The 12,195-nt window shown below is 36.1% G+C and overlaps 1 protein-coding gene across 1 annotated transcript in view; it reads right to left on the minus strand.

The window, feature by feature from the left end:
* The window catches only part of PCNX (pecanex homolog (Drosophila)), a 79,324-nt gene that overhangs the window by 56,204 nt on the left and 10,925 nt on the right, over positions 1-12,195 (minus strand). The window contains 1 exon segment of the mRNA XM_010007666.1: positions 9,454-11,154. Coding sequence (XP_010005968.1) covers positions 9,454-11,154 — 1,701 coding nt within the window.

The following is a 12,195-nucleotide window of genomic DNA, read 5'->3' on the forward strand; positions in this document are numbered from 1 at the left end:
AAACATCTGCATTACATGTTAATTACCATTTGCAACTACTTAGCGAAGGCAGCATTCAAATGCAGTTCTTCAAGGAAGTACACTCAACACTGACATCATCCCTTTCTCTTTTCATATCTTTTATTCAGTAACCATCATCTTCTGTAATAAACCCAGATTATGGAAACACTAGCAGTCCTTCCTACACAGCTCCAATTTATCACTAAAGCAAGTCTACCTCAAGCACTGACTGAGCCAGTGTCCTGTAAGGAAAATAGATATAAACATTTCTGAAGAAAAAAAAAAAAAAAAAAAAAAAAAAAAAGGGAAAAAAAAAAAAAGGGTAAAAAAATTTTTAAAAAAAAAAAAAAAAAAAAAAAAAAAAAAAATCAGAATTAATATGTACTTGGGGATTAAATCCAGAGCTGCAAAGGCAAATAGCTCTGGCATGCACTAACTTTTTACTCTTTCACTTTAACCTTTAAAAATCAAAGTAGATTGTGGTGTATCTTTCTGCCTGATCTACCAAATAATTTTTTTGGCATCTTGAAATTTTTGGTCAATGCATATCTTCCATATATACTTTTTCTGAATGTAAGTGGTGACATCCAGGATCACTAAGCAAGTATACGTTTTTTCAAAAAGACTGCAGAGCTCTTCAGCCTAACAAGGCCCAAAACTGTTAACATTATGCAAGAGCTTGAGAAGCTACATGTCAAAACCATGACTAGGAAAGTTCAAAACAAGCTAGTTGAGCAGAAAGGATTACTGTTTGTTTGAAATGTGGAAAGCCATATTCAGCAAAATTTGGTTTTGTTTTTGGTTGCTTTTTTAAAAAACAACCCATTTTAAAGGACACACATGATTTAAAAAATATATACCATTACGGAAAGCTACCCAAGTTAAAAACATATCATTTATGTCAATACTTGTCTTTAAGGAGAAGGAGCGGTACAGTTGCTTGAGAGTTCTCCAGTAGGATGCAAGATAAAGCTCCTAAATTATCCTCTATCATGCTCTGAGAGCAGTTTATGTATGAGGGAAATAATTTTGTTTTAACATAAGTAAGCTTCCTTTAATATTTACAAAGCAACACAGTATAAACACAAAACTCTCCCTTCAGGAAAGCTTTTTTTTTTTTTTTAAACCTGTCTTTAGACCATCACTCACACTTCTGCAGTGCTGCTACTTAAAATGACTTACTCTAGACTCCAGAAAGGTAAGATCCAACACGTAGACTCATGCACAAAATCTAGATCTAATACTGAGAGATAAAATAAGTTGTACTTTTACAGCTCCTGCTTACTTCAAGTAAATCAGTAAAGGAAACCTTTCAGCTTACAGTGTGGGGGGTTTTTAAGTCTGCTCTATTTTTTGGTTTAATCTAACCTTTTCTGTTTAAATGCTACACTACTCTAATGTCAAGACATTGTAGTATAAAAGTCTTCTGCATGTGTCATATGAATTTGAGCCCCCAACTTTATCTGTTCTCAAGAAGAGAAAAAACAGGTTGGTAGTTCAAAGTGCACAAGCTAGAAATACAAGCCTCCATCCCAGAGATCAATAAAATAAGAGGTGGAGACCTAATGACGACTTCGTAGCAAACTTAACCCTCCCTTACCTACTCCCAACTATAATACACCTAATTTCAAAGAGGAAATAATTTTGCTTTTGGATTTGTTAATGCAACTGTGCATATTAACACATTTATTAAAATGAATCCTTTTTCTTTCATTATACTTCTGATTGGCATAGAGCCAAATGAGCAGTTACACACTTTGAAAGTCATGAGAACATAATTTTGTCACCACACATTTGGAATTACGCTTTCCCACTAAAAAGACTCAAAATTATTGTAGAGAAATTTCTGGAATAAAAAAATAATTCACAACACTTGGCCAAACAGCTGGGAATTTCTCAACGTAGGCTGAACTGTCCTGCCCGCAGGTTATGCCTTTGCGAAATTCCTCTTTCTTCACTATGCAACTGTTTGTGATGTAAACCTCTGCAGTTCCTCAAAGTTTTAAACAGAACTGAAGACTCAAATTCACAGAACAACAATAAAATGGTACAATACAACTAGCTTCAACAAACTGCAAATACTTTCTTCTAAACCAAAACATCCATATATACAAGCCAAAGAATTTACAACATCACCCTACATGCATCACTACTTCTAACCCTTCTAAACCTTTCTAAATTTAGAAAATGGAAGGCTGAAGAAGCATGAGATTAAAAAAGCAGAATTTCCAGATTTTATTGCATCAACAAATCCCCACAGGCAAAAATGCTAAGCCCATTCCATCAGATAAATTAAGTAATTTTTTCCTAAGTAAGACTGCTAGAAAGATAGGGTGTGGAGGTAAGACAGAGGTAAAGCATTAATGTGGAAAACCACAGAGTTCTCAAGATAAAAATTGCCACCTTCAGTCTGACTGGAAAGAAAACAAAAAATCCACATATAATGGAAACACAATATCCCTTATTCTTCTCAGGAAAAAAAAATTACATAATTTGAAGCTCTAAATTAATGAGGTTAAGCACGGTTAAATGTGTGCATGGAAGCTGAGTGATGCTTGGACATGCCATTTCTCTCCCTGTCAAATGGGAAATTGTGATCTATTTCAACCATTTGTAATGACCAACCCTACAATTCTCAGTGAGATTTGAAGTTTATGGCTCACGCATTCCCATAAACAATGAATTCTGTCTTCTAACATTGAACATACTTTGCCAAACCAAATAGCTGAAATTTTGCTCTTTTGTGTACTTGCTTGTGTTGAAAACCTGAGAAAAGCCATACTTCTCTCACACATTTATTGCTTAAACACCACCCCTCTTTTCACAGTTGAGGCATTCATACTTGATTCTCATCTGCCCTAACACTACTTTAAAAACCACACTTGTAAGATATCCAAGTAGAAAGGAGTCTGTTCAGTCCATATCTTCAGTATACAGTTATTAATCACCATGGATTATGCACCATTATAAGACTTACAATTGCAGGGATCTCTTATACCTCTTTGATGTAAGTGCAAAATACTGGCTCACAGTATTATAACTTACTGTGGATATTTTATGAAAAACATCACTGATGCAATTTTCTGAAGAATGGAGATTTGGTAGCAGGAGAGAAATCACGAAGAACAGAGGGACATCTCCAAGACAATCTTGTGTTAGAAAATAAGGCAGAGGAAAACAAGGTACCACTAAGAAGGGAAAGCTTGTCAGGAGGAAAAAGAAAAAAAAAAAACACAACCAAAAAAACCCAAAAACCACAAACAACAACAAAAAAACACCAACCAAAACTGAAAGAGAAACAAGGCAAGTAAAGCCCAAGACTTCAGTGTTGTGTCCGGACGTATGAAAAACAAATTTGAGACTAGGCTGGAGGAATATTTACAATTACATCAAACCAGTCACTAGAGCAGTCTGAAATGCAAAACACTGTAAAGCAGGGAATAACCGGGACAATGAAACCATCTGTTTTAAATTATGAACCAAACATTTTTACAGACAGGATTGATAGAAAAATATCTATGCTAACACCAATGGCAAAACAAGCAGTCTCAGTTATTCCACTTCACTGCATTTCCCACTTGAATTATTTCATTTTTGAAAACATAAGGTGTTACTCAGAGACATCTTCACTATAATGTTGATGGACTTGGGATCAAAGGTCTAAAGCTATTACCTAATCTTATGCCCTGCACAATACAGCTCCTATATCTAGGAATTAAGAATATCAGTAGCTAGTAGTATGTTCATGCTGTAGATAAATATCCATAACCTTCATGAAACTTAATTCTGAATTGGTATATGGAGTTATTCACCTGAAGGAAAAGATTCTTTAAATCTTTAGAACACACAACCTTTGCAATGTAAGTGGTGTTCCATAATTAGTATATCTTATGGAAAGTCATGTTTGCTTTGAATGGGCTCCTATTAACTGTAACACCAAAAATAATTAGTAGCCAATATGTCCTGGAATTGCATCTCACAGCTTCATTTAGCAGCAATGTGAGCACTTCCGTTAAATCACGGACAGCATGGAGAACACTGTTCTCAGCTATATACACAACAAATCCAGGTACATCTACAAAGGAACATGAAAAAAGTGGCTTAGAAACTTAAGTTAGTAGATGCAGCTTCGTTTATACCAAGTATCAATTCAACTGCTGTTTGAGATGAATACTTGGCAGTTATAAACAATTATATTATTGTAAGCAGTTGCACAAACACTACTAATCTAAGACATTTAAGTAACTCACTCCCACAGTAATGCAAAATATTTTAAAAGAACTACAGAACTACTACTTCTGGTTCCTCTGGAAGGCTTGAGAGAATTTAACCAGGGTCAAATTTTATAAATAATATTCCCAGGGAAAATAAACAAAAACAAAATTCTATGAAGTGCATTTGCTTCATTTTTAACTTTTGGTATACACTAGAATTCTGTGCCATGCACTCTTCATCAAGTATCCTGAATTCCCCCTTATGCAGCCCTACAGGACTTTAGTTAGAGTATCTGCTACTCTATAGATGATACACTAAAGGACCACATTTCTGGTAATGACAGGAAGTCTCTTACCAGTAGCACTGAGGGCTTTTGCCAAGCAATTACACACATTTCCTGGGTCTCAGCAGCCACTGCTACAAGCTAGACAAAACCTGAGGTTTTTATTTGTTTTTTATTCCCCACCTCCACCCTTATGGAACCACAAAGTATCCGGAAGACGGGAGTTATTTTGGTCATAAACCATCTAAGGAACACCCCTATATTACCCAGACATACCAGGCATGACAGTCCCCATACAACATACTAAAACTGCATTTTGCTTTAGTAAGTAGCAATTAACAATTAGTAGATGCAAGATCGTATCAAATGTTCATTGCTAAGGTCCAAAACTGCAGAGTTCCATTTCAGCTTAACATGTCACTCCTAACACTGCTGACATCTGTAAGTGTTTAATGGCAACATCTCAGCTCTACTGATACAACAGAACATTCAGAATCAGAGGTAATTCTGTAAAACTCATCCTTTACACACAAAAACTGTGACAAACAACATTATGCTTTCAAAGTCAAGTATTGCAAAGGGCTAAGATGAAAATTTCTGTATCATTCTTAAGTGCTGAGTACATTATGACACTGCTAGCTGACATCTAAAAATCAAGTAATGGAATAGGCTTTTGGTTCCAATGAAGAGCTTCATATGGAAGAGAACTTCTGCTGATCTGCTTGATCTGATCCAGTTATAGATGCTGAACACAGGAGCAGAGATAGCTAACATCATGCAACCAGATTATAGTAGCTTTACACACTTTTTCAGTTTCTACCCATTTCTAAACTCTTTCAGAGTTTGTTTTCTCATGAAAAACTGTTTGACTTAGCAGTTTGAATGACAGAATGCTAAAAGATGAGAAGCTCCATGTTCTGTAGCAATTAATTCTACCTGCAGAAAACATATCAAACTAAAGCTACCAGAAGCATGGAACAGCTCTACAACACAGGCAAAATAAATAATAATTGCAGACCACATGCAACATAAGTATAGTAGGAAAAATGTGATCTGTTAGTAACAGCTGACACAACTATTGGCTGCATAGCAGAGAACCATACTGGACTTTTAACTTTGGAGAGGGTACTGTCTAATGATCATGGGCAGATATGCTAAGCATATATGTATGAATACACGTAGACCGAAGAAACAAACAAGTTTCCATATGCCATATGAAATGCAAGATTCTAATCCAAGCTCACAAAGCCCTATTCTGCCTGCTTATAGAGACATACTGCAGAGCACAAAACACAAAAGAACAGTACGAGTTGTTATTTTGGTATCGCTATGCAATGCACAAAAGGAAAAATACGTTACAGTACATGCAGTTTTATTTATAAAAGGGTATGTAACTCAAGAACTTGAAGTAAATAAATAAATCTTAAATTACAGCAAGCTGTAAAAGATAGTAGTAACTTTCAGGGTGCATTTTTTGCATTTAGTATAGAACTGAGGGAGAACACTTGACTTTCAGACCAGCTCAAGTTTTACAGAACATCATTGTGACATACACAGTTTTGTGTTGGTTCTTTAAATCCTTACAAACAGCAATCCAGAAATAGCACATATCCAACTGAAACCAGATATATGGGAGTATCACGGTAGTATTTCCAAAATACCACTGAACAAACTTTTAGACATCTAAACAACTTCATCTAAATGATAACCCATCAATTCACTAGTTACTTTCAGAGGCTGAGCAGTTAAACAAGGGTCACAACTACTGTAAGACATCCCCACATGTATATAATTACAGAATTTTCAAATGCTGTTTGTCTGCATTTTAATGAACTGCTATTTCTATTCAAATGCACAAGTTGTCTTGTAAAAAGTGAGTAATTCACCACTTCCTGCCAAAATGGGATAGAAATGAAACTGCCAAGTTGAATCCACTGAAGTAAAAAATGTACAAGTTTGTACAGAGTTCTGCTTAGTAGAAGATTTCTAAAGGTCATATCCATTACGAAATATGTTTCAGCAGTTACAGAAACAAGAATGTACTTTTTATCTTTAAGTCTTTAGGGAGTAAATTAAAATGAAGTTGTAATTACTGATTTAAGTAATATTTGAAAAATGGGAACTGAAAGCTGCTGACTGAAAAAGAGGAGGATGTGTTAATATCAATCTTTTGGTTATCAAGCATGCATCTGTTATTTTTTTGTTTCAAGACATTATCATAGGCAATCACAGAAATTAAAAAATATTTATATTAAATTATAAAATAATCCTTTCAGCAAGTTGGACCAGACAACTTCTAGAAGTTCTATCCAACCAATATCCTCTGATGTTATGAAAATCTGAAACAAGTTTATCCTGTAATTTATCTGCTACGTGTAAATAGCAACTTTTTAATTTACTCCAATAATTTCTATACACATACACACGAGGTATATACATATTACACATGTATGTATTTAAAAACACTCCCAAAAGGTGAAGACAAATTAATAGTGGAAAATACTGAATATAAAGCAACTTAGATTCTACAAAGTTAAGAACTTTCTCTGAACACTGCTACTCACAGGTAAACCCAAAGAAGAAAGCCACAACTAAAGATACAGCTGTTGCAAAACTTTTAATACAAGCTATAAATTTGAAGGGGAAAAAAAAAAAACAAACCACCAACACAAAAAAACCCACAACACAACAGAAACACAAAAAAACAAACAGTAGAAACAAAGGAAAACACAAAAGAATTATTCACATTGATCATGAACAGATAAATTAATTACTGGCTTGAAGCTGGACATGGCTGCATAAATAAATATTTAGGTAAAGTTAAATAAAAGTATGTGATATTTTATTCTGCTTTCAAAAAAAGCAGAATGACAATTTCTTACAATCATAAAGGAAATATCTCCTATTCTGTTGTCAATAAGAAACATTAGATACAGCAAGTATTATTAAACATATGATGTCATCAGATCTGGAGAACCTGAATCCAGATTGCTTCTTAAAGTCAGCCTGAAACCCACAGGCAAGTTAATACTTGTGTTCTTACCACTTACTTAAATACTAACAGCTTCAAAATTACCATTATGGATGCCAAGTTTAAAGGGGAAACTGAAAAGAATAGTCTGGCAAGAATGACAGCAAGATTTCCTTGCTAAAGCTGATACAGATTTGTATCTTTAAGACTGCTTTTAAATGTGTTAGGGTTGGTCTTCCTCACCACTCTTTAAAAGGGCAATCAAAATATTTGGCAATATATAGCCACCAGTCATGCACTGAGTCTTTCAGACTACTGACAACTGGTGAGTGCATACAAAGTCTGACATGTTCTGTAAGGTAAGGTATATTAATCCTCCTTTGTGTATAAGGAGAGAACAGTTTTGAAATAGATTAAGGAAAACCAAAATGAAATTAAATCTGTGCTAAGGAGAGCAGAGTCAAAATGGTAAATACATAAAGCAGACCTCTTAGTAGTAAAAGTACTCTCAGTAGACATAAAGAAGAGCCACCACTTCAAAAAGGAATAACAAGAATGTGTGATAAGTGTTTACCTGGCGGAGTTAATACTTTGAAGAGCAACCCGGATTCTTTCATTAAAGCTACTACAGAGCTCAGTTAATAGGAATAGCAAAGACAGAAAGTACTGATATATGAAAATTATTTTTTTTTAAATAAAGGCAACCTTATAGCTCCAAGATAACTGCAAATCAGTCAACTTTGATCAATAAACAATGCACAGCCAAACTTCAGTGCAGCACTTTTTTCTCCCCCAAAAGTATCAACTGATTTTTAGTTTGCTCTTATGTCTGTGTTGGGGGGGGAAGAACTATTGTTCATATCTCACTGTGAGTTGGAATCTCTCCTTTTAAGATGGAAGACTCTCTATACTTTACTTAAAACAGCCTAAAAAGTACAAGAAGAGTAAATTTGCTACAATTTCTTAAAAATATGTCTTAACCTAAAATACAATTTTACTAAGCATTTGTTTGCTCAGCTAACAAGATCTGGATTACCTGTAGGTATTCCCCTGAAACAATCCCAGAAGTCAGACCGAGGTAATTAACTACCCCATATTGCTCTGAAAATGTATTTTAAACCCATTTAGATTTCATGACACACAAAGCCTTCCAGTTAAGGCAGTCAGTATGGCTAACCAAGAGCTTAATTTTTTTTAAATACGCCCCCTATTAATCTATATTAATATCAACTATTACAGGTAAACTTAGTACTCATATTATGCCAAGCAAAGCAACAGTTATAGAAAAGAGGAAACCACATTCCTCTCTCCAACACAGGAAGATTGTATTCTCATAAGGAGGACAAAATCCATACAAAACAAAAAACCCAACCCAAAGTAAACAACACTGTCTAGCCAACAGTGGCACTGCTAAGCAAAATCTAAGCAAAATCAAATCCCTAGGAGAGTTTAGCTTAGTAACTAGACCATCATAAGAATGCACAATTCAAGGCAGCACATTAAGGGGTATGGGTTTCGTATTTTTGCTACCACTTCAAGTCACACCAGAGAGTTCATCTAAGAGACAGCAGTAACCTCGAAGAATCATTTCCATATTTCCAGTTTTCTAAACTGCACAATTTTTTTTTAAAAATTGTCTCTTTTATTGTTAACCTTTTAAATAGCACACATAATTTGAAGTTTGACTAGTACAATGGAGTAGGTCTGATTGGATCACAAATAATAATTTTAAGATACAACTCTGATTAACAAAGACTGTCAGTGACAAATCCCTAACACCTCTACCTATATGTTTCATAATGTGTTTGAATTCAACTCCCATTTCTGTAATCTTCCAAGAGGTCATGGAGGAAATGCTTTGTCAGTTTTACTAAGCAAGAACAAAGAAACAGGAAGACGATTAAGTACAATTGTAACCTAAGTCATAGATACCAGACTCACTAACAAAACACAGCAAAATACTTCTGGTAGGTCATTTACTTACCTCCACTTGCTGAGTCTTGCTCTTCCCCTTCAGGAAATGTAGCCTGGCTTGGTAAGCTATTCCTAGAACGAGTGACTGACTCTAAGTGTGAAGCCCTTCCCAACAGAGATAGCTCATCTAGCACCTCTCCCTCTTTGGCTTCCAAATCTGATTTTGAAGTGGTTAACTGTTTTATATTACCTGGTGCCATTAAACTATTTGGGTCATTTAAACAAGCTACAGTACCACTGTCCAGGCTTAATACTCTGGCACGATTCTTGGCACTGTTTGTGCTAGAAGTCCGACGTGTAGATCGTTTTTTGCTAATTCCTTCAGAGCTTACATGTGTTTTGTGAGCATTTTCAGGGTCTGTGCCACCACGTTCTTTAGAAACGTATTTGGTCTTTAGAGCACTGTACTTTCCCTCAGGAGACTGGCATGAATGGGAGGTGGTGCTGGAAGAGCTATCACTGCTGAACTGGTGAGCTGACTGCATACTTGATGTCCTGCTCAAGTCACTTTGATCACTGGAGTCCTCATCATGACAAAACACAGCACTGTGAGGTTTAGTACCAGATACACCTCGGAAGGAAACATATTCCCTGTGCCGACTTGAATCAAAACTACTAGCCCGCTTTTTTCCTGTCCTTCTCCGGCTGGACTTGTGGGTAGAGGCTGTTCGATGTATCAAACTAGAAGATTTTGGTCGAACATCTCCTTCTTTTTGTTTTCCACTTGTCTCTTTAGAAGCTCTTGAATCTACTAACACAGCTAGTTTCTCACTCTGCTCATCTCTTTGTTCAGCAGCCTTCCCAGGTGGCCTGTCAGCTTGTGTAGTCAATTCATTGGCATGTGGGTTCTTATTGGCCTCTTCCGAAGCAGAGGCACCAAGACCTTTCTGACTGTGCATCTCCTCAGATGCATTAGAACCCTTTACCTCTTGAACACCACTGTTAGTGCTCACTTCCACAGCAGTCCTTTCACTACTAGTCCTTTTGTCAGTAGTAGAACTACTGTCATCCTCTGAATCAACACCACAATCCTTTTTCTTACCATCCTTTTTCTCTTCTCTAGGAGACTCCTCCTCATGCTCTGACAACACACTTTCTATATGCGTTGAGCTAGTATGTTCACTCTTATAGCTACTGATGGTACTGTTAGTGTCACGATCAGTCCCACTGCAGTAGCTTTCTGTTGAACCACTGCTTCTAGTACTCAGGCTTCTCAGACTGTCCACACTTTTGTCTGCTTTCAAGGATTTGCTCTTCCCACTCTTTGCCAGTGGTTGAGGGCTACTACTTTTCAGAATGTCATCTAATTGAAACACTCCTGAAATGCAGGAGTTCTCAGCCAAGGACTCTCTGGATCCAGAAGGGGGCTTGGAAGCTTCTAACTCACTGACAGGATCTAGTCCTCGTCTTTGCTGATAGAGAGGGAAGTCATTTAGTGAAGCATCTGGAAAAGCGACAGCAGAGCTAGAAGTCCTTGGTACACCTCGTGGTCTATGATCCTTTCTATAGGAGTGAGAATGCAGAGTTACAAGCGAAGCTACTTCCGTGTCACATGCACTGGTTTTAGACTGGTCCACAAGCTGGTTGTTTGAGAGGCACACTTTGTCACTGTTGTCTCTTGGCAAATCGTGTCCCAAGGATAATGAAGGTTGGATGGAGAGAAAGGAGTCATTCGACACCAGGCGAAAAAGCTTCCGATCAGTTCCCAAATCTGTTTAGGTACACATTTTTAAAAAATCATGTAAAACCTTCAAGTTACACAATCTACTTAACAACAGCTTGTTTATATCAGATAAAGTAAATAAACTGACATCCATTTACAAGTACTATGCATCGCATTACCATTTAAAAGATTTCCTAGCATCTGGGCAAACCTGACAGAGACTTTTTTTATAAAAAAGAAACCATCAACAACAGCTTAATCTTAGCAGCTAATAAAAGACAACACAATTCTGACAAGTCCCAAACCACCTCTACTGCTCATGTGTCTAAGACTTCATGTTTTTATGTATCCCAAAGTTTCTCAATAACTCCTGTTTTATTTCCTACATGCAGCAAAACTTCAAAATTATTAAACAGAATAAACCCTATGAACTTTGAAATCACAAAAAAAAACAACAAAAAAAATCACCTTTCCTATCAGATAACTAAGTTTATAGTTATCAAGGATTAGCAGTACTATAATGAAACTCCATACAAAGTTACTGAAGATTCTTCAGACCAGTGTTGAATTCTGGTTTTGGAGAAAGAACTACCTGCTGCTTTTTTTAAACTGATACTCTAACAGTGGTGCTGTTAAGAGAAATAACGAAGATTTGCTGTTAGTTCATGCTCAGAACAATTGTTTGTTATCTATCACATGCAATCTCCTGTAAAAGCATCCACCTGCAGGTAGTACTTTCCTTTAGTAGTCAGGTTACTTTCCTTTTTGGTACTGTCACTAAAAATAGAAGACCTGGAGGCTAGGTTAAGTTATTACAATTGCTAAAATTTTGTGTATTTAAACATTCAGAGACTTTGCAAAGAGTTCCATTACTCAGCTGAAAGTAGTAAAATTCTGCCACCTATTACAACAGCTTAGCCACCTGTAATCCTCAATTTTAAACATACTTTCTCCACTGAATCATGCAATCATGACTGAAAGGAACCCAGCAGTCTGATTAGATTGGCCAAAATAAACTACAGTATTCCCAGATTTAACTTTCTGCTCATCACCAGGTACTTTAATAAAACCAGCAAAAAAATTATTTCC

This window comes from Chaetura pelagica, unplaced genomic scaffold (genome assembly GCF_000747805.2).
Source record: "Chaetura pelagica isolate M959 unplaced genomic scaffold, ChaPel_1.0 scaffold70, whole genome shotgun sequence".
In the NCBI taxonomy this organism is placed as follows: domain Eukaryota; kingdom Metazoa; phylum Chordata; class Aves; order Apodiformes; family Apodidae; genus Chaetura; species Chaetura pelagica.